We start from the raw sequence: 22,328 nt of genomic DNA, 5'->3' as shown, positions 1-22,328 counted from the left end.
CAGTCTGACCATGGTTGTCTATTGCTGCCTTAGTTTAACCCATCACTCTCTGTTCCATTGCTATAGGTGGAAAGATCACCCTGAATATCCTTTCAGTGATGAATACTGAACTGGGCTGTCTACTCAGAGAGCTGTAAGGATGGAGAAGTCCTGAAGGATTCCTTAATGAAGCCTGACGGAAGTTAATTGAGGCTGACACTCACGATAATATGCAATTACTTTCAATGGAGACAAATCATTGAAAATAAAAATGGAAGTCTATCATATTTGTCCAGCTTGATCACATCCAGAACTAAGAGTGTTTGACAGTTAACAGTGGGAACGCAATAACTCTTCAGGAAATCGATTTCAAAAGCACTTTCTGATTGGACAGACTATTTGTCTGTACTTATTACTGCTGATTAGTTTCCACTACCCAAGAGTTTAGTTTAGCTCCTGATCATTGGCCACTTCTCAGCTGCAATGCATGAGGAAATTGAGCATTATTCCTCTGTCCTCACCATAGATAGAATCATTATAGGATTCCTACGGCCCATCAAATCTGCACCAACAACAATCCTACCCAGGTCCTATCCTATAATCCCACTTATTTACCTCGCTAATCTCTCTAACCTACACATCCTGGGACACTAACGGACAATTTAGCATGGCCATTCAACCCATCCCACACAACATTGGACCATGGGAGGAAAGCAGAGCACCCAGAGGAAACCCTCTGACATGGACTTGGGGAGAATGTGCAAACTCCACACAGGCAGTGACCCAAGACAAGAATTGAACCCGGGTCCCTGGCACTATGAGGCAGCAGTGCTAACCGCTGTGACACTGCCATCCTGTTGAGCATCACCAAGTAGAACAATTTTTAACTGTCAAAGATGTCATGACATAAGTAGTATTGCACCTCAGAGGGGAGGCAGCTACTATTAAAATAGGGGCTGAAGTGTTTCATTTGTGTTGCACTGGACATACTGAGTCAGCCATTAATGGTACTGAGGCACAAATCACAGATTAGCTGTAGTGCAAAACCCTATAATGACTCATTGGAGACCCTGATTCCCTGATTGGGACATTTTTCTTTTATCTACACATAGATCACAGACGGTTAATATTCAGGTCCAAAAAAATCAAGTATTACGAGTCTAGAACAAAGAACAACACAGCACGGGAAACAGGCCCTTTGGCCCAACGAGCCCGTGCTGCCATTTTAACATTATGAGTGCCCTCCTCTACCTATGATCTTTGTCTATGCCTATTGGGGAAGATTGAGGGAAGACTAATTTAGGGACAATTTGTTACACCAATCAGCCTAAGAGCACGTTTTTGGGGTGTGGGATGAAACCAGAGCACCCGGAGAAAACCCATGCAATCACAGGGAGAATGTGCAAACTGCCGCAGACACTGGCCCAAATCCATGTATCTGCACAGCAAACATTGATAATCACTGAGCTGTCATGTTGCCTGTCAGATGGTCCAGTTTAAGCATACACTAACGACGTGAAGCACTAGGCAACTCTCGAAGCAACATCCAAGAGTAGCCCTCGCACGTCGCACCGCGTGTATGCCCCTTGTTGGACAACAAGGTGGACCAAATCACCTGTGAAGTAAAAGACATCAATAAACATGCACAACTTAGACAGACATTTACGGAATCCCCAGAAGCTCAGAAGTAAGACAAGTGAGCCATGAAGTATGTTGGAAGGTCTGTAGGAATCAATTGATTCCCAGGGACGTCCCAAGGCTCTTGATCTTTATTTAGAACAGTTTCCTGTATCCCGCCATCTCTAGTCCGCTCATGTGCCTATCTAAGTAAGCCTTAAACAACTCTAGCGTGCATGCCTCCCTGCTTGGCAGTGCATTCCAGGCCCCCACCACCCTCTGTGTGAAAAACCTCCCTCTAACATCCGAATTATACCTCGCCCCCCTCACCCTAAGCCCATGGCCCCTCGTAATTTTTGTATCCAACCTAGGAAAAAGCTTACCTCTGTTCACACTATCTATACCCTTCATAATGTTATACACCTCTATTAGATCTCCCCTCATTCTCCGCCTTTCTAAGGAGAACAGCCCCAATTTGCTCAATCTCTCCTCATAGCTCAGTCCCTCCATACCAGGCAGCATCCTGGTAAACCTCCTCTGCACTCTCTCCAGGGTCTCCACGTCCTTCCAGTAGTAAGGCGACCAGAATTGGATGCAGTACTCCAAACCAACGTTTTATACAACTGCAACATTAGACACCAGCTTTTATACTCTATATCTCACCCTATAAAGGCAAGCATACCATAGGCCTTTTTCATCACCTTCTCCGCCTGTACTGCCACCTTCAAGGACTTGAGTAACTCCCCCCCTACATCATTTCTTCCGAAATGCATCACCTCACATTTATCTGGATTAAATTCCATCTGCCATTTCTCTGCCCAATTTACCAGCCTATCTATATCCTGCTGTATTGCCTGACACTGCTCCTCACTATTAGCAAATCCAGCCATCTTTGTGTCATCTGCAAACTTGCTGATCACACCAACTACTCCCTCTTCCAAGTCATTTATGTATACTACAAATAGCAAAGGTCCCAGTACTGAGCCCTGCGGCACACCACTAGTTACAGACCTCCGGCTGGAAAAGGACCCTTCCACTACTACTCTCTGTCTCCTGTTACCAAGCCAGTTCTCAATCCATCTAGACACCTGTCTTGTATGCCATGAGCCTTAACCTTTGTCACCAACTTACTATGAGGGACTTTGTCAAATGCCTTACTAAAATCCATATAGATGACATCCACGGCTCGTCCTTCATCAACCGTTTTTGTCATCTCCTCAAAAGATTCTACCAGATTCGTAAGGCACGGCCTTGCCCTTTACAGATCCATGTTGCCTGTCACTAATCAGATTGCCATGTTCTAAATGCGTCTACATCCTATCTCAAAGAATCCTCTCCAACAACTTCTCTACCACCAACGTCAAGCTCACTGGACTATAATTACCCGGTTATCCCTACTACCCTTTTTAAACAACGGTACCATGTTCACTATCCTCCAGTCCTCTGGGTCCTCACCTGTGTCCAAAGAAGAGGCAAAGATTTGCAACAGAGGCCCAGCAATTTCATCTCTCGTCTCCCTAAGCAGCCTAGGATAAATGCCATCAGGCCCCGGAGATTTATCAGTTTTAATATTACCTAAAAACCCTAACACTTCCTCCCTCATAATGGATATTTTCTCCAGCAGGTCCACAATTCCCTCCAAGACACTTCCAGACAACAAGTCCCTCTCTTTTGTGAACACTGGTGCAAAGTATTCATTCAGGATCTCCTCCATTCCCTCGAGCTCTAAACATAGTTCCCCTCCTCTGTCCCTAAGAGGACCGATTTTTTTCTCTAACCACCCTTTTGTTCCTAACATATGAGTAAAATGCCTTTGGATTTTTCTTAATCTTGTCTGCCAAGACCATTTCGTGCCCCCTTTTTGCCCTTCTAATTCCTCATTTGAGTTCTCTCCTACTCTCTCTGTATTCCTCCAAAGCTCTCTCCATTCCCAGTTGCTTGGACCTAACATACGCCTTTTTTTTCTGATCAAGTCCTCAGTATCCCTAGTTATCCACGGCTCTCTAATCCTACCTTTCCCATCCTTCCTCTTAACAGGCACATGTCTGTCCTGCAACCTTATCAGTTGTCCCTTAAAAGACTCCCAACATGCCAGACGTGGACTTAGCCTCAAACAACCTCTCCCAATCAGTGGCTAACAGTTCCTGCCTAATCTGGCTATAGCTAGCCTTCCCCCAATTTAGCACCCTCCCTTCCAGACAACACTCATCCTTTTCCATTAGTATCCTGAAGTAGACAGAATTGTGGTCACTATTTGCCACATGTTCCCCTACTGAAACCTTGACCACCTGACAAGGCTCATTTCCCAGAACTAGATCCAGTATAGCCCCCTCTCTAGTCGGGCTAGCTACACACTGCTCCAAGGACCCTTCCAATACACATTTTACAAATTCTTCCCCGTCCAGACTCCCAGCCCTAGGCACCTTCCAATCCACACCAGGTAAATTAAAGTCTCCCAGTGGACGCACATTAACCAACTATTCTTATGTCCCTAATCTTAACACACAATGAATGGGATTTTCCAGCCCTGTCCCCATCCCCTTGGCAGGATCCCCACCCCCCAAACAGTAGAATGGGTAGACTTCAGCGGGATTGGAAGATCCTGCCGGGGTGGGGGTTGGAAAATCCCATCTAATGTGTGTATCCTTGGAGATGATTGCCGGCTTGTCCTCTCTACAGCATAAAAACTCAAGGCCTTATTTCATTAACAAAACATGGCATGATGGCAGCAGGGTTTCCTGTCACATGAGAATTGCAACATTTATTGGTCATGAGAAGTTACTGTGAAAATCCCCTAGTTGTCACACTCCAGCGCCTGTTCGGGTACACTGAGGGAGAAGTTAGCATGGCCAATTCACCCAACTGTACATCTTTCGGACTGTGGGAGGAAACAGCAGCACCCAGAGGAAACCCCGCAGATACGGGGAGAACATACAGTCTCTGCACAGATAATGACCCAAGACAGGAACCAAACTCAGGTCTGTGAGACAGCAATGCTAACCACTGTGTCACATGCTGCCCATGCCTCATGTTACATGGCATGAGAAGCCCTTCTGCATTTTAGTTAGTCAGCAATGGAGTCGCAGTAGCACAGAAATGTAGCCCGGTGACACTAAAGGAAGCTTTGATGACATATGTTGAGAAATTGGGTAGAGTAAGTGTAGATTGGTGTTTGTAAAATTGTAAAATCTGAGGGAGAAAGCATTGCATAGTCCCTTTAAAAGATGGAGCTTTCTCTGTGCTTAGAGAGTTTAAAAAAATGCAAGCACATAGGGAGCCCCAAACTGAAACATTTGTATCGAAAGACCAAGCAGCAGTGTTACCAAGATAACAGACTTTTGAATTTTTTGAATTCAGCTAATAAATTTGAATCAGACATTGTGAGACCTATTTTATCATTTTGATTCTAACTGCTGGGTGGATGTGAATCTGGGAGTGTTTCAGATCCGACTTTTAGATGGTCCTCAGATGCACCCAATGCGTTCTGCCTGCAAAAAAAAATCAGTGATTCCGAATTGCTTTGCACATGCCTGTGGGTGGGCTTAATGCACCCGAAACACTGCAGCTCTGATCGACGCCTCCAAATGTGCAGGCTCAGAAAAAAGACGTTAGAATAACACTCTCCTACCACTTCGCTTCTGGGCCAGATAATGCCTCCCCCGGCCCCCACAATATTAGTGACCCCTTTATCCACGCCACCCAGGCCCCTCCCTCTTCCCCCCACTGATCTCAGGCACAGTGGCAGCGGACCCCCTTCCCCCTCGATATCAGGCAAAGTGGCAGCAGGCCTCCCTTCCCCCTCATCGATCTCAGGCAGAGACATCCACCCTTCGCTCTCCACTCTACAGACATCAGTCAGAGTAATTGCACTCATCCCCACCCTGGACCCTCCTCCACAAGGCCCCGATCTCCTCTGGAACCTGATGGCTGTGTGACACCTCCCTCTCTCTCCCCTATCCCCAATCATTGAGGCACTGATCCACCACCCATCTCTCCCCATCAGCACAGCTGCAAGTGCTTACTTGCCTTCCCCTCAATGCTAACAAGTAAACTGTATGTAACTTGCTGGAACGGTCTGCCAAATTTACTGCAGCTGTTCTGTCCTAATGAGAGGCAGTTCCATTAAAAATGCAAGGATGGACAGGCAGGCAGGCATTTCTACACAAAATGTGCGCATGACCAGCCCCCTGATTTACTGAGGGCGTCCTGGATACAGCAGAGGTGAGGCGGGACACCCTCTTCCCCCCTCCCCCCCCCAGGAGGAAGCAGACCCGTGGACTGAAGGAAATGCGGCCTGGGAGGCAATCGCTGACTAGGTCAGTGCCAGGACACTGGCCCCGCAAACCACAAAGCAGTGCTGGAAAAAAGTCATCTGTGCAGCAAGTGTTTAAAATAAGTTTAAAGCACTTTGTTCTTTGTAGAACTGTTTAAAGCATTTACTTATTGTATTTACTGCTTTAAGAATTGTGAGGGAGTGATTATCAGGCAGTTGTGGCCCATCAGCTTTAATTATCAAGTGTCCACACGGTGAAGCCTTACATTGTTTGCTGGAGCAGACGAGGAAGGAGCATCAGAGAGAAAGCTAAGACTTTACCTGTTAAAAACCTGTTTAAAATAAGTTTAAAGCACTTTGTTCTTTGTAGAACTGTTTAAAGCATTTACTTATTGTATTTACTGCTTTAAGAATTGTGAGGGAGTGATTATCAGGCAGTTGTGGCCCATCAGCTTTAATTATCAAGTGTCCACACGGTGAAGCCTTACATTGTTTGCTGGAGCAGACGAGGAAGGAGCATCAGAGAGAAAGCTAAGACTTTACCTGTTAAAAACCTGTTTAAAATAAGTTTAAAGCACTTTGTTCTTTGTAGAACTGTTTAAAGCATTTACTTATTGTATTTACTGCTTTAAGAATTGTGAGGGAGTGATTATCAGGCAGTTGTGGCCCATCAGCTTTAATTATCAAGTGTCCACACGGTGAAGCCTTACATTGTTTGCTGGAGCAGACGAGGAAGGAGCATCAGAGAGAAAGCTAAGACTTTACCTGTTAAAAACCTGTTTAAAATAAGTTTAAAGCACTTTGTTCTTTGTAGAACTGTTTAAAGCATTTACTTATTGTATTTACTGCTTTAAGAATTGTGAGGGAGTGATTATCAGGCAGTTGTGGCCCATCAGCTTTAAATCAGCGCCAAGTTTAAAAGGAGGCCTGGTGTAGATAGCGGGCAGCGTCGGAGCGGGCAGCGGAGTGAGAGGGAAGCAGAGTGAGCTATTAGGGCTTAATATCAAAAAGGGCTGGAAGGTAAAAAGGCCAGGTGGAAAGAACAAGGGAAAAAAAAAATTTTTTTTTCAAAACTACTACAGCAAAAAACAAGGAAAAAATTTTTTCCCACAACAAATTATATTGAATAATGGAGGGGCATGTGATGTGCGGTTCCTGTATGATGTGGGAACTGGTGGACCCCAGGGTCCTTCCCAGTGGCCATGTCTGCAGTAAGTGCAGGTTGCTGGAGGAGCTCCAGCTCAAGGTGGATGAGCTGGCCTCTGAGCTACAGACACTGAGGCTCATCAGGGGGAGAGAGGGTGTCATTGTCAATGGGGTGCAAGTGACATCAACCCCCCCTAGACTGTCTAAATCTAAGGGTCAGGAACAAAAGGGGGCTGCTGGGAGGAGGAAGGGGGGTGAGGAGCGGAGGCCTCAGCCTCTTAATCTGCATAACAGGTTTGAGGTTCTTGCTTCCAGTCTGGAAGAGGACGAGGCAGGTGAGGTTGGCGAGCAAACTGCACACGGTACAGTGATGCAGCAGGACATAGGCAAAGAGAAGGGGAAAAGGAACGTAGTAGTGATTGGAGATAGTGGGGTGAAGGGTATTGACACTGTCCTTTGTCACAATGACAAAGTGCACAGAAGGGTGTGTTGTCTGCCTGGTGCTCGGGTACAGGATGTCGCAGCTGGGCTGCAGAGGAATCTGGAGTGGGAGGGTGAGAACCCAGTTGTGGTGGTACATGTGGGTGCCAGCGACGTAGGCAAAGTGCGGACTGAGGATCTGGGGAGGGAGTATGAGAAGCTGGGAATGGAATTAAAAAGTAGAACCGACAAGGTGGTCTTCTCTGGGCTACTGCCTGAACCGAGTGCAGACGGGCGTAGGGTTGACAGGATAAAGGAAGTGAATGGGTGGCTCAGAGATTGGTGTGGGAGGAATGGGATCGAATTTATGGGGCATTGGCACCAGTATTGGGGTAGGTGGGACTTGTTCGGGCGGGATGGGGTTGGTCTGAATCGTGCTGGGACCAGAGTGCTTGCGAATCGAGTAAAGAGGACTGTAGACAGGGCTTTAAACTAATTAGGGGGGGGGAGGGTGCGAGGGTAGGTGATGTTAGGAGGTCTACAGTTAAGGATAGGGTACAGGTAAGGACCTCGGGGTCCTTGTGCATGAGTCGCAAAAACCCAGCTTGCAGGTGCAGCAGGTGGTCAGGAAGGCGAATGGGATGCTGGCCTTCATAGCGAGGGGGATTGAATATAAAAGTAGGGAGGTCTTGCTGCAGCTGTATAGGGCATTGGTGAGGCCGCAGCTGGAGTACTGTGTGCAGTTTTGGGCGCCGTACTTACGCAAGGATATTTTGGCCCTGGAGGGAGTGCAAAGGAGGTTTACTAGGCTGATACCGGAGTTGAGGGGATTGAGCTATGAGGAGAGGCTGAATAAACTAGGCTTGTACTCGTTAGAGTTTAGAAGAATGAGGGGAGATCTCATTGAGACGTATAAGATGATGAATGGGATGGATAGGATAGAGGTGGAGAGACTCTTCCCGCTCAAAAAAGACAGTAGGACTAGGGGGCACAGCCTCAAGATAAAGGGGAGGCGGTTTAGAACGGAGTTGAGGAGGAACTTCTTCACTCAAAGGGTGGTGAATCTCTGGAATTCTCTGCCCGTTGAAGTGGTGGAGGCTGCCTCGCTAAATATTTTTAAGAAGCAGGTTGATGGGTTCTTGATAAGAGAGGGGATTAAGGGTTATGGGGAGAGGGCGGGAAAGTGGAACTGAGCCACGACAGATCAGCCATGATCTTATTGAATGGCGGGGCAGGCTCGAAGGGCTAGATGGCCTACTCCTGCTCCTATTTCTTATGTTCTTATGTTCTTATGAAGAGGCTGAGGATGTCCCAAGTGGTGGCGTTACGGCAAATAGGGTCCAGAAGAAGGCTGGGATGAAAGCGCTTTATCTGAATGCACGAAGCATTCGGAATAAAGTGGATGAGCTGGTGGCGCAGATCGACACAAATGGATACGATCTGGTGGCCATTACAGAGACGTGGCTGCAAGGTGACAGGGACTGGGAGATGAATGTACAGGGCTATCAAGTGTTTAGGAAGGATAGGCAGGAGGAAAGAGGGGGTGGCGTAGCTCTGCTGATTAAGGACAGCATCAAGGTGGTAGCAAGGGATGATATCGGAGCCAAAGAGCAGAAAGTGGAATCGTTGTGGGTGGAGATTAGGAACAGCAAAGGGAGGAAGACGCTGGTGGGTGTCGTCTATAGGCCCCCGAATAATGATCTGGAGGTGGGGCGGGCTGTTAACGCGCAAATAAGTGCGGCGTGCAGGAATGGGACGGCAGTAGTTATGGGGGATTTCAATCTGCATATTGATTGGTCGACCCATGTTGGACGAGGTGGGCTCGAGGAGGAGTTCTTGGAATGCTGCCGGGATAGTTTCCTGGAACAGTGTGTGTTGGAGCCGACGAGGGAGCGAGCTATCTTGGATCTGGTGCTATGTAATGAGGCGGGTAGAATTAGGGACCTTGAGGTGAAGGATCCTCTTGGAGAGAGTGATCATTGTATGGTGGAGTTTCTGTTGCAGATGGAGGAGGAGAAAGTGGGTTCCCGGACACGTGTCCTTTGTTTGAATAGAGGGGAGTATGGTAGGATGAGAGAAGAATTGGCGAATGTGGACTGGGGGAGCGCGTTGGAAGGTAGGTCTGCTGAGGAGCAGTGGAGGATCTTTAAGGAGATCTTTCTTGGTGCTCAGCAGAAATTTATTCCGATGGTTAAAAAGGACAGTAGGAAGAGAGGTAATAAGCCGTGGATAACGAAGGAGGTGAAGGAAAGTGTTAAATTAAAAGCGGAGGAATTTAGAGTAGCTAAGAGCAGTGGGCGAGAAGAGGATTGGGAAAGGTTTAAATGTCAACAAAGATTGACAAAAAAGTTGATAAAGGAGGGTAGAAGAAGCTATGAAGCTGGGCTAGCGCTTAATATAAAAAAGGATAGCAAGAGTTTTTATAAATATATAAAAAGGAAGAGGCTGGCTAGGGTGAACGTTGGTCCCTTAGCGGATGAGAAAGGGGACCTAGTGGTAGGGGATGGGGATATGGCTAAGGTCTTGAATAACTTTTTTGTTTCTGTCTTCACGGAGGAGGACGTGAATAATTTGCCGGGTGTTAGCGATGGAAAGGTGGTAGGACTGGAGGGTCTTAATGACATTACTGTTACTAGAGAGGTGGTGCGCGACAGACTGGAGGGGCTGATTGTGGACAAGTCCCCAGGACCGGATGGAATGCATCCGAGGGTTCTGAAAGAAATGGCGGAGGTGATAGTGGATGCCTTGGTGGTTATTTTCCAGACGTCGCTGGATTCCGGGGAAGTGCCGGAGGATTGGAAAACGGCTAATGTTACGCCGTTGTTTAAGAAGGGTGCCAGGCAAAAGGCGGGGAATTACAGGCCGGTTAGTTTAACGTCTGTGGTAGGTAAAATGTTAGAATCCGTCATTAAGGAGGAAATTGCGAGGCATCTTGAAGGGAATTGCTTGATAGGGCAGACGCAACACGGTTTCATTAAAGGGAAGTCGTGTCTGACAAATTTACTGGAGTTCTATGAGGATGTGTCTAGGGCGGTGGATAGAGGAGAGCCGGTGGATGTGGTCTTTCTGGATTTTCAGAAGGCGTTTGATAAGGTACCTCACAAGAGGTTACTGCAGAAGGTCAGAGGACATGGAGTTGGGGGTAGGGTATTAGCGTGGATAGAGGATTGGTTGTCAAATAGGAGGCAGAGAGTGGGGGTCAATGGGTGCTATTCGGATTGGCGGTTGGTGACTAGTGGGGTGCCCCAGGGGTCGGTGCTGGGGCCTCAGCTATTTACCATTTATATAGATGATCTGGAGGAGGGAACCGAGTGTAGGGTGTCGAAATTTGCTGATGACACCAAGATTGGGGGAAAGGCAAATTGTGCGGAGGGTGTGGAGAGTCTGCAGAAGGATCTAGATAGGCTGGGCGAATGGGCCAGGAAATGGCAAATGGAATTTAATGTTGGCAAGTGTGAGGTGGTCCACTTTGGTAGGAAGAATGGTAGGAAGGACTATTACTTACGTGGCGAAAAACTGCAGCAGGCGACGGTGCAGAGGGACCTCGGGGTCCTTGTGCATGAGTCGCAAAAACCCAGCCTGCAGGTGCAGCAGGTGGTCAGGAAGGCGAATGGGATGCTGGCCTTCATAGCGAGGGGGATTGAATATAAAAGTAGGGAGGTCTTGCTGCAGCTGTATAGGGCATTGGTGAGGCCGCAGCTGGAGTACTGTGTGCAGTTTTGGGCGCCGCACCTGCGCAAGGATATTTTGGCCTTGGAGGGAGTGCAGAGGAGGTTTACTAGGCTGATACCGGAGTTGAGGGGGTTGAGCTATGAGGAGAGGCTGAATAAACTAGGCTTGTACTCGTTAGAGTTTAGAAGAATGAGGGGAGATCTCATTGAGACGTATAAGATGATGAATGGGATGGATAGGATAGAGGTGGAAAGACTCTTCCCGCTCAAAAAAGACAGTAGGACTAGGGGGCACAGCCTCAAGATAAAGGGGGGGCGGTTCAGAACGGAGTTGAGGAGGAACTTCTTCACTCAAAGGGTGGTGAATCTCTGGAATTCTCTGCCCGTTGAAGTGGTGGAGGCTGCCTCGCTAAATATTTTTAAGAAGCGGGTTGATGGGTTTTTGATAAGAGAGGGGATTAAGGGTTATGGGGAGAGGGCGGGAAAGTGGAACTGAGCCACGACAGATCAGCCATGATCTTATTGAATGGCGGGGCAGGCTCGAAGGGCCAGATGGCCTACTCCTGCTCCTATTTCTTATGTTCTTATGTTCTTAAGTGTGTGTGCTGAACCTCATCTTGCATCTTCCCCAAATCTCTGCCAGAGCCTTCCATCCCCAGCACCCTGCATACTTCCAGCTCCTGACCCCCAAGCACCTTCGTCGTATCTCCCCAAGAGCCCCACTATGCTTGCCCTCTAAGGGCCATCTGCAAGTGTCACGCCATGGTTTCTTTCATGGCTCCTTCTGTCTCCACAGGAGAAGACCGGCCATAACACCTGTGAGAGGGTGAAGGAGGTGGTGAACCACACCCTTGGGTCCTCACCCACTTTCAGTGGGCGCTGGAACTGCCAAGGGAGGGGAGATGTGGGCTGTCAGCAACAGCATGGTCGGGCTGCCGTCAAGACGTGAGCACCTGTCATTCCTCCACTCACTTTGAGGCAACTTCTCTGGGACAGGGGCAAGATTTAAAGGAGGTTAACATGTTTATTTGCACAGAGAGGGGAGTGGGTGCTTGGAACTCGCTGCCGGGAGGAGTTCGCCAATGCAGATACGATAGTGACCTTTAAGGGGCATCTCTAGAACTATGTGAATGGGATGAACATAGAGGCATATGGTCCCTTGGAGGGTAGGGGATAACAAATTAGGTGGGCAGCATGGTCGCTACAGAATTGGAGGGCTGAAGAGCCTGCAACTGTGATAAAATTTTTTGGTACTTTGTTCTATGTTCAATGGAGAAATATGAATCAGGTGTTTGGCATCCCGGTGTAATGGGAAAAAAACCATAAAGGTGGATACCTGGCATACAAATAGCTGCCCGGCACATGAAGGGTTAAAAGGCATTAAGCAGGCACTGACTTTCAACGCAGACAACTACTTGAAATTTAAACCACAGGACAGACAGTTACTTGAATTAAACATACAGGGAACAAATACTGCAGGAAGCCAGGCACCTTAAAAGATAAAGGTAGTCCTGGGACAATGGGATCCGATAAGCTGTCCTCCTACCTCCAAGCAAGTCTCCAAGCAAGCCACACAGAAGGTTGTTACAGAAGGTTAGGGGGCATGGAGTTGGGGGTAGGGTGTTAGCGTGGATAGGAGATTGGCTGTCAAATAGGAGGCAGAGAGTGGGTGTCAATGGGTGCTATTCGGATTGACGGTTGGTGACTAGTGGAGTGCCCCAGGGAGCGGTGCTGGGGCATCAGCTTTTTACCATTTATATAGATGATCTGGAGGAGGGATCCAAGTGTAAGGTGTCGAAATTTGCTGATGACACAAAGATTGGTGGAACGGCAAATTGTGCAGAGGGTGTGGAAAGTCTGCAGAGGGATCTAGATAGGCTGAGCGAGTGGGCGAGGACCTGCAGATGGAATACAATGTTGGCAAGTGTGAGGTTTTCCACTTTGGTAGGAATAATGGTAGGAAGGACTACTACTTACAGGGTAAAAAGCTGCAGCATGCTACGGTGCAGAGGGACCTGGAGGTCCTTGTCCATGAGTCGCAAAAACCCAGCCTACAGGTGCAGCAGGTGGTCAGGAAGGCAAATGGGATGCTGGCCTTCATAGCGAGGGGGATTGAATATAAAAGTAGGGAAGTCTTGCTGCAACTGTACAGGGCATTGGTGAGGCCGCAGCTGGAGTACTGTGTGCAGTTTTGGTTGCTGCACCTGCGCAAGGATATTTTGGCCTTGGAGGGAGTGCAGACTGATACCAGAATTGAGGGGGTTGAGCTATGAGGGGAGGCTGAATAGACTGGGCTTGTACTCGTTAGAGTTTAGAAGGATGAGGGGAGATCTCATTGAGACATATAAGATGAAAGGGATGGATAGGGTAGAGATGGAGAGGTTCTTCCTGCTCAGAAAGGACAGCAGGACTAGAGGGCACAGCCTCAAGATAAGGGGGGGTTGCAGTTTAGAACGGAGTTGAGGAGGAACTTCTTCACTCAAAGGGTGGTGAATCTCTGGAATTCTCTGCCCGTTGAAGTGGTTGAGGCTTCCTCGCTAAATATATTTAAGACGCGGGTAGATAGGTTTTTGGTAGGCAAGGGGATTAAGGTTTATGGGGAGAAAGCGGGAAAGTGGAACTGAGCCACTCCAGATCAGCCATGATCTTGTTGAATGGCGGGGCAGGCTCGAAGGGCTAGATGGCCTACTCCTGCTCCTATTTCTTATGTGACAATAATAAGGGATACAGGGAATAACTCAGCAAAAGGGATTTTAGACATGGGGGTGGCACACAATTGTGAGAATGTAGATATGGATGAAGGAGAGGGTAGGATAAAGGATATACACTTAGTAACAGCTAAGGAGACCCTTTCTGTAGATGGGTCACACAAATATGTGAAAGGATCACCCCGAACAGGGTGGGCAGTAGTGAATGACAAATTAGAAACAGTATGGTCAGGAAGAATTGACAGAAGTCTATCTGCACAGGTAGCAGAACTAGTGGCACTCACACAGGCATTAGAGTTATCTGAAGGTAAATATCTATTCAGATAGTCGCTATGCTTTCGGGGTCATACATGACTACATGACAGCTTGGGGAAGAAGAGGGTTCATAACCACAGGAGGAACCCCTATTAAGCACCAGCAAAGGATTGAGGCATTGTTGAGAGCCAGCAAGTAACCTAGAGAAGCTGCAGTAATTAAAATTAAAGCTCACCAGAAAGAACCAAGAAGAGATAGCCCAGACTGGTTTAATTTCAAAGGAAACCAAGCTGCAGATTGGGCGGCACAGTTAGCCTTAGAACACGAGACAATTGGCAAGCTGCCAATAACAGCGATAGAATAGACAGGAGACAAGATAAATATTTGGGACTTGCGTGAGGATATCTCGAAAGAGGAAAAGGAGAGATGGGAAGCACAGGGAGCAGTCAAAAGAACTGATAACATTTGGAGATGGGAACATAAGGTAATAGCACCAGAGTGCATACACAAAACACCCTATTGGAACTACACCACGGACTCTCACATGTGGGTAGAGAGGCCATGATAACTAGTATAGGAAAGGAATGATGGTGGAAAGGGATGGGAAGAGATAACACAACCCTGGTAGACCTATAAAAATTAAAATGGAACACTAGCCAAGACCAAAAGGACCCTGGGAACATCTGCAAATGGATTTCACAGGGCCACTACCACAATCCCATGGCAAAACTTGGCTGCTTATTATACACCAGTTCACCAGATGGGTAGAAGCGTTCCCTACTACAAATTGTACTGCTACCACAGTGGCTAGGATATTGGAAGAAGAGGTAATCCCTAGATGGGGAGTATCCCTACAAATCAATTCAGACCAAGGGACGCACTTCACTGGAAAGGTGGTAAAAACAGTATGCCAATTAATGGGGATAAAACAAAAATTTCACATCCCTTACCACCCGCAGAGTTGTGGAATGGTGGAATGTATGAATAGAACACTCAAAAATGCGCTAGCTAAAGCCATACAAGAATCGGGAAAAATGTGGACAGAAGTATTGCCACTATACTAATGAGATTAAGAGCTACTACAAACTGGACAACTGGATTAACCCCTTATAAACTAATGACAGGACGGGCGATGCCATTACCAGAAAGCATCATAACAGGTGGGGCCGATGTAGGTCCAGTAAAATATAAAATCAGGAGATATGTTTTGGAACTAAGCACCCGACTCAAAGAGATGTGCAAATTGGTAAGAAGTAATCAGGAACAAAGAGATTCAGAGAGAGAGCTTGAAATGCTCCCTGACGTCCCAGCAGCGGAAAGCCGCATCCTAATAAAAACATTACCTGACAAACCAGGGCTTGCACCAAAATGGAATGGGCCATATCCGTCACCCATAATTAATGGAGACACCTGTGCCTGTACAGACATAAGAGGAAAGGTATATGGAAACATTGGACACAGCTGAAATTACACAAAGAAGTGAACGAATGAATGAGTGAACTAGTGAACTAACTGAACTGCTTTCCTCAACACAGGCAAAGACTGCAAGCAAGAACAACTGGCGTGTGTGGGTCAATAGACAGTGTAACTTTTGGATATTATATAGTGTTACGTTCGATGTTTGATCGTTGCAAATATGTATGTAATCGCGTATGTTACTGCACTATTTTTCATTGTCACGGCTGTAAATTTGACTGGATTGGAGGATAATCTATTTTATAAGACTCACATACATTTACACGGGAACCGAACTGTATGTCATCCGTCAGCACAATCGGTAGAAACCCTATTTGTAGCCACCCCTGGGTGGACCCCTCATGACTTATATACTATAGATAAATCAAATGCACCCTGTAAGGGACATATTGGCAAATATAAAAGAGGTATACAAGGAAGATGTGTGGGACTTGTAAACTCCACAGATCCTGTGTGCAGGGGGGGTCCAACAGGTGGGAGGAAAAGCTTGTTCAGATACTGTAAGCTATCTGCTTTGTTTTACGGGTCAAGGATGGGGATGTGCCTATGCCTTGGTCCCTAAGAATGATTCCTGCGTGCAGATGCAATGTGTCCATCAACATTGTTGGGTTAATAAGGGACAGATTACTTGCACTTGTGAGGAACAGAAATGTCTGAATATCACCACAGGAAGACAGCTCATTTGTGGACAGTGCAATGGAACTCACGTAAGCTCAGCCAAATGGACATACCCATTTTATTCTTACCAAGTGGTGGGATCAAATGGGAAGTCAAGTAAACCGAACAATTGGCAATATGAACAAATTCACAATCAAGACACTATATGTTACCGGGCTAAGAAAGGATATGTGTTCCTCTTCAATGGTACTTATATGACAGAAACACCAAACCTCCCAAACCATTTTGCAGTAGGAACAATAGGACTACTGACTGCTCCATGCCATCAGAAGGGGCATATACGGAGGAGAATAGTAACCTGGGCTATCGGCAAAGCATTCTGCGCCAACTGGGCACAATGGGATCCTCACTGGGATATGGGTTCTTTGGAGTCTTTTCTCTCGGGGGGGGGGGGGTGAGGGCAGCGGCAGCAGGAGCGATTAGTGCAAAGAATAGAAATTATATTGTTTGTGGACTAACAGTCCAGGGAAACAGCACTTCAAAAGCACTGGAGGCTGTTAATCAAGAAATGGCTGAACTGAGATTATATGCACAACAAACACGATACGCAGTAGACTACCAGTTAGCACAAGGGGGAGTGTAAACAATTATAGGCAATAAATGTATAACCCATGTCACAGACAAGTCTTATAACATTACACAAGTCATCGATGACATCAGAAAACAACTTGATAGCTTCAGACAGGGACCCAAGAATGGAGGTAACTGGCTGGAATAGCTGGTGGGGGGGTCCTGGGAATCTTATTTATTACATGGATTGGTCATACTTATTTCAATTGTAATTGTCTGTTGTTTGATTGTTGGATGCCTAAAAGTCTGCTGCCAGGTTATGATAACCAGAATTGTGCCAGGAGCCAGTGTATCCATTGAAGAAACCACGATGAAGATCCCCGAAGACCTCCAAAGAAACAAAGAAAAAAGTAAGGAAAACCACCTATATATGTGAAGATGCAGCTGTTGGTCTAGGGATTATTAAGAATAATAATTCGACCAAAAGAGGGAAATGTAATGGGAAAAAAAAACCATAAAAAAACCTGGCATACAAATAGCTGCCCGGCACATGAAGGGTTAAAAGGCATTAAGCAGGCACTGACTTGCACCACAGAAAACTACTTGAAATTTAAACCACAGGACACTCAGTAACTTGAATTAAACATATGGGGAACAAATACTGCAGGAAGCCTGGCACCTTAAAAGATAAAGATAGTCCTGGGACAACGGGGTCTGATAGGGAGATCAGCCACAAGTAGGAACAGAAATACATAAATGCAGGAAAACCAATTACTGTAATGAATATACCAAAACTAAGTCATTGATAAAAAGGAAATGTATCCATTCATGGAATAATGTGATATTGAAATGATCGTGTCTGTACCTGTCCATAAGCATGTGTTAAATGATGTTCAACCATTTCATTACAACGATGTGTTAATAGTGTCTGGTCCACCTATTGTGTAAAAGGTATAAAGATGGACCGCTCCTAGTGTATCGTTGAGAGAATGTAGCTACCCAGTACTGCGGAGTGCCGTACCTTTTCTCCACGAACCTTTGTTAAATAAAACTGTATTGTTGAATCTCCAGTCTGACTCCAAAGTGGTAATTTTCCCACAACACCCGATTCCTCTACCTCCCTTGCACTAATCTTGTGTCATGATCCGGTCAGATCCGAATATCCTGGGGCCTTCTGGACTCTAACCCCTATTGCACCTTCTGCCCATCCTGGTCCAGACAGCTCGGATGAGCCCTCAGGGGATATAGGTGAAGGAACCTCTGAGGGTGGCACAATTTTGGTGTCAACTTCCACCTCACAACGCCACATCCCAGATACTGACACGTCGGAAATAGTGTCCAGTTAGTGGTGAGACTTCTGGGTCACTCTCTGGTGAGCATGACACATCTGATAATGTACATTGGATGGAGGAGAGAACGTTCAAGGCCTCTGGCATGTGAGGGCCAACCGTAGGTGAGGACTCAGTTCACCCCAGGCTATACGCCGGGCCTCTGAGGTCATTGCTCCCTCAGCTGCTGGAGATGCAGAAACAGAACCAGGGAATGCAGGAAGGGCCGTCAGCAACACTGGACCAAGTGGGAGGCTATTGGGAGGAGTCTCAAAGCTTTCAGGCAAGCCAGCCTGTCTTGCATGCTTCCCAGGCCAACATTGTAAGGGTGGCATCTGCAGTGGAAAGCCTAGGGCAGGGGATCCTCACCATTAGTAGCAGGCTCCAAGCAATGGCCAAGTCACAGCAGGCCACAGGGACTGAACAGGCTTCTTGAGGTTCTGTGGCCACGGCTGAAAGGTTCAAGAGCTTGCAGGAGACCAAGTGGGACAGCGCTGAGACACAGCGGGCTACGGCAGCGTCCTTGAGAGCATGGCCCAGTCTCAGAGGTCATGGCTGAGGGCCTACAGAGTGTGGCCCAGTCTCAAAGGGCACTTGCTGTGATCATTGAGAGGTGCCCCCCACCCCCCCACATCTCAAGTGGCCATCGTAAAGGGTTCAACCACCATGGGTAGGATGCAGGTGGTCCTCCAGGCCTGGCAATGTCAGGTGACATCAGAGCTTCTGGAGCTCACTGCAGAAGCACCGCCATCCCATAGAGTGATCCAGAGCCCACAGGAGCTCCAAGAGAGAAGGAAGGGCTTGGGCCCATGCTGGGGTCTTCCAGCCAAGATACTGTGACTATACCTTCTGACTCCCTCCTTCCTGATACCGGGGCAGTGGGATGAAGAAACATCTCACGGAAACATCCCAGACTCCTGGAAGCAGGCCAGGGCCCTCAAGGTCCAGGCCAAGGCCCTCAAACCTCCAGAGGATACCCGCCACACACATCACAGGCCACGGGTCATGGTAGGCAGCTGGCTCCCTCCACTTCTGACGTACATTCTGGGGAGTCAGTGAGACGTTGTGGTAGACCGTATAAGGTTAGGAAGTTGTAGTTGCATTGAGATTGCATGAGTGAAGGGCTGCTGGAGCTAGAAAGAATTTAAACACCTTAAAGTTTTCTGTTTATGATTTTTTATGTTAGGGTATCTTATTTAAACACCTTTATTGCAATTAAATGTTTTTTTCCCCACTCACCTGTGACTAATTTATCTCAGATTTGTCTAGAATAGAAATCCCATTGATGATTGCCGGAGGGATGCTTCATGTTGATGTCAGATGAGAAGGCCTCTCAATGCTGTGTCACTGAGAAAAGGAAGCCATTAGTTCCCCAGACCCCATGAGCAATTCCCTCCATTCCCCCAACCCTGTATGGGGGTTTGAAACCCCTTACCCACTACACAGATGTGGGCCCAGGTGCCAGCATGCATGTAGAGCTCAGATAGGAGTCAGACCAGTTTGCACCAAGGCATCACCATAATGGTACTTAGAGTCATCATCATCCTTCTGCCCCCCAAAAAATTTGCTAACGCAGAGTACCCAGGCCCACCACTCTGGTGTGACAATGTTGCAGGAGATAGAAGAAATTTTGGAGGGGGGATGGGAAGTGGAATGGAGCCCACAGACACAAACCCGTAGTGAGGGAACTGCTAAGTGATCGGGGCTTCTCTTGCTGCCCTCAAATGCCACATTTGGGCTGCCAGCCCTCCAGTGCCTGGTTGGTGTTCCTTGGTATGCTCTTCCCCTTCTTCTTCCTCTTCCTCCTCCTCCGGCCGGTCATCCTCTCCAGCGACGCTGGGCTGGTCAGTCTCCACATCCTCCTCCTGCTCCAATAGGTCACTTTTCTGTAGAGCTAGATTGTACAGTGCACAGCACATGTTCACTACACAGGAAGAGATTATAGGGCTGTATTGGAGGGCCCCGCCAGAGCAGTCCAGGCACCGGAATTGCATTTTGAGGAGCACAATGCACCTCTCCACTATTGCACGGATGGCTTACATGGGCCTCATTATAACGGATCTCCATCTCAGTCACAGGCCTCGCACAGGCATCATCAGTCATGTACAAAGCGGGTAACCCATATCACTCACGAGCCAACCTCGCAGCCTGGGATCCTCCTCAAATGCTTCCAGGATGTCCGAGCTCCTGACAATGAAACTGTCATGCGCACTACCTGAATGTCTTGAGCAGACATAAATAATGTTCATGTTGTGATCACACACTAGTTGAACATTCAGGGAGTGGAACCCCTTTCTGTTGATGAATCTCCACGGATTCTATAGGGGGGCCTTGAGGGTGACGTGTGTGCAGTTGATGGCTCCCTGTACGTTAGGCATCCCCACAATGGCTGCAAACCCTGCAGCCTGGGCTTCCTGATGGGCCTGGTCCAAGTAAAATCTGATGTACTGCCCAGCCCGAGCAAGCATAACAAGAAGTCTCACAACATCCAGGTTAAAGCCACAGCCTGGGCACACAGGGCTTCTGTGAACTGCTTGACACAACTCATTGGAGATCCTACAGACATCTCCGCTAGCCATCTGGAAGGAGCCGGTCGCATAAAGGTTCAGAGCAGCTGTCAATTTGACAGCCATGGAAAGTGGGTCTTTACAGGTAATCAAATCAAGTGATAGCCAAGTTCCACACACGAGGACAGCGTCAACCAGGATCTTGGGTTCATGTTACACTATCTGTAACCCCCACGACTTATCTAGACTTGCAAAATCTCACTAACTGTCCTGTCTGGAGACAATACACATCTTTTTAACCTGTGCTTAATGCTCTGTCCACTTACATTGTCTGCACACTTAAGGCTTGATTACTTGTAAAGACTCACATTCCAATCATTATTTTGTAAATTGAGTTTGGCTCTTTATATGCCCTGTTTGTGAATAGAACTCCCACTCACCTGACAAAGGGGCAGCACTCTGAAAGCTAATGGCTTTTGCTACCAAATAAACCTGTTGGACTTTAACCTGGTGTTGTGAGACTCCTTACTACTTTCTTGTATAGGTCAGTGTTGCCTGACTTGAACGCATCAGATCTGGACTTCAACAAGCAACGGATATCCCTGTTCATCCATGGTTTTTGGTTGGGGAACACACAAATTTGCTTCTTTGGCACACAGTCTTCTAAAAACTTACTACTGAAGTCAGTTACTGTAGTGGTGTCCTCGTTCAGGCTGGTCGCAGAGTTTTTAAATACTGACCAGTCCACTAATTCCAAGCAGACCTGAGAGATCATCCGATTTCTCAGAACCACATTGCACAACTCTCTTTGATGGATTTTTTGCTCGCAGTACAGACAAAACATACCATTCATAGAGAAGGAAACAAGACAGTGCAGAATCTAGTGTTACAATTGTGGCTAGGGTGTAGAGAAAGATCAAATTAATGCAAGGTAAGTCCATTCAAGAGTGAAGCAACAGGGAAGAAGCTGTTCTTGAATTGGTTAGTATGTGACCTCAGACTAATGTATCATTTTCCTGGTGGGAGAAGGTGGAAGAGGGCATGTCCAAGGCATGTGAGATCCTTAATTATGCTGGCTACTTTGCAGAGATAGTGGGAGGTGTAGACAGAGTCAATGGATGGGAGGCGGGTTTGCGTGATGGATTGGGCTACATTCACGACCTTTTGTAAATCTTTGCTGTCTTGGGCAGAGCAGCAGCCACACCAAGTTGTGATAAAACCAGAAAGAATGAACTCTGCAGTGCACAGAGTGTGGGAGATTCATTTTGAAACTCCGACTAAAGTTTTTATGCGAATTAGACAGAATTTTTTTGGAAGAATCCCACCAATTCTCCCCAAAAAATTCGAAGTGTTGAATTCGTGTAAAAACTAGAGAAAACCCAGTGGGAGTTTCAAAGTGAATCTACCACACTTTGTGGGTGGGGTCTATTCCCACTGGAGAGGCTGGCAGCATAGCACTGAGTGGGCCACTGCGCATGTGCCAATCTATCAGCACTGAGATCGGTGCATGCAAAATAGCCCCGCACTACTGGCCTCCCAAGCACTAGCCAGCTCGATGGTTGGTCAGCCCTATGATCCTGCATGGCTGACTGTGCAAACCCCTCACAGCCCAATTGCTGGCCCTCAAGTTGTGTCTGGGCCAGTCTCAAAACACCCCTACCCACCATACCTGGCCCACCTCAATCTCCCACTGCCATTTACCCCACCCTCTTCCCCTCCCCCACCTCCACCTCCACCCCAGCCCATGGCAATCCTGACCT

At 47.3% G+C, this 22,328-nt stretch overlaps 1 protein-coding gene across 2 annotated transcripts in view; it reads left to right on the top strand.

Annotated features, from left to right (window-relative positions):
* The window catches only part of LOC145343991 (aldo-keto reductase family 1 member D1-like), a 69,943-nt gene extending 69,681 nt beyond the window's left edge, over positions 1-262 (top strand). For both annotated transcript variants that reach the window (XM_080190600.1, XM_080190599.1), the window contains one exon: positions 67-262. In XM_080190600.1, the coding sequence (XP_080046726.1) occupies positions 67-84 (18 nt within the window). In that variant the 3' untranslated portion in view covers positions 85-262. The remainder of the gene's footprint in view (positions 1-66) is intronic.
* The last annotated feature ends 22,066 nt before the right edge of the window (positions 263-22,328 follow it).

Source organism: Carcharhinus amblyrhynchos, chromosome 6 (genome assembly GCF_965287045.1).
Source record: "Carcharhinus amblyrhynchos chromosome 6, sCarAmb.v2.hapA, whole genome shotgun sequence".
Taxonomy (NCBI): Eukaryota; Metazoa; Chordata; class Chondrichthyes; order Carcharhiniformes; family Carcharhinidae; genus Carcharhinus; species Carcharhinus amblyrhynchos.
The sequence above is the reverse complement of the archived record's forward strand: the minus strand, read 5'-3'. Positions and strand labels throughout refer to the sequence as shown.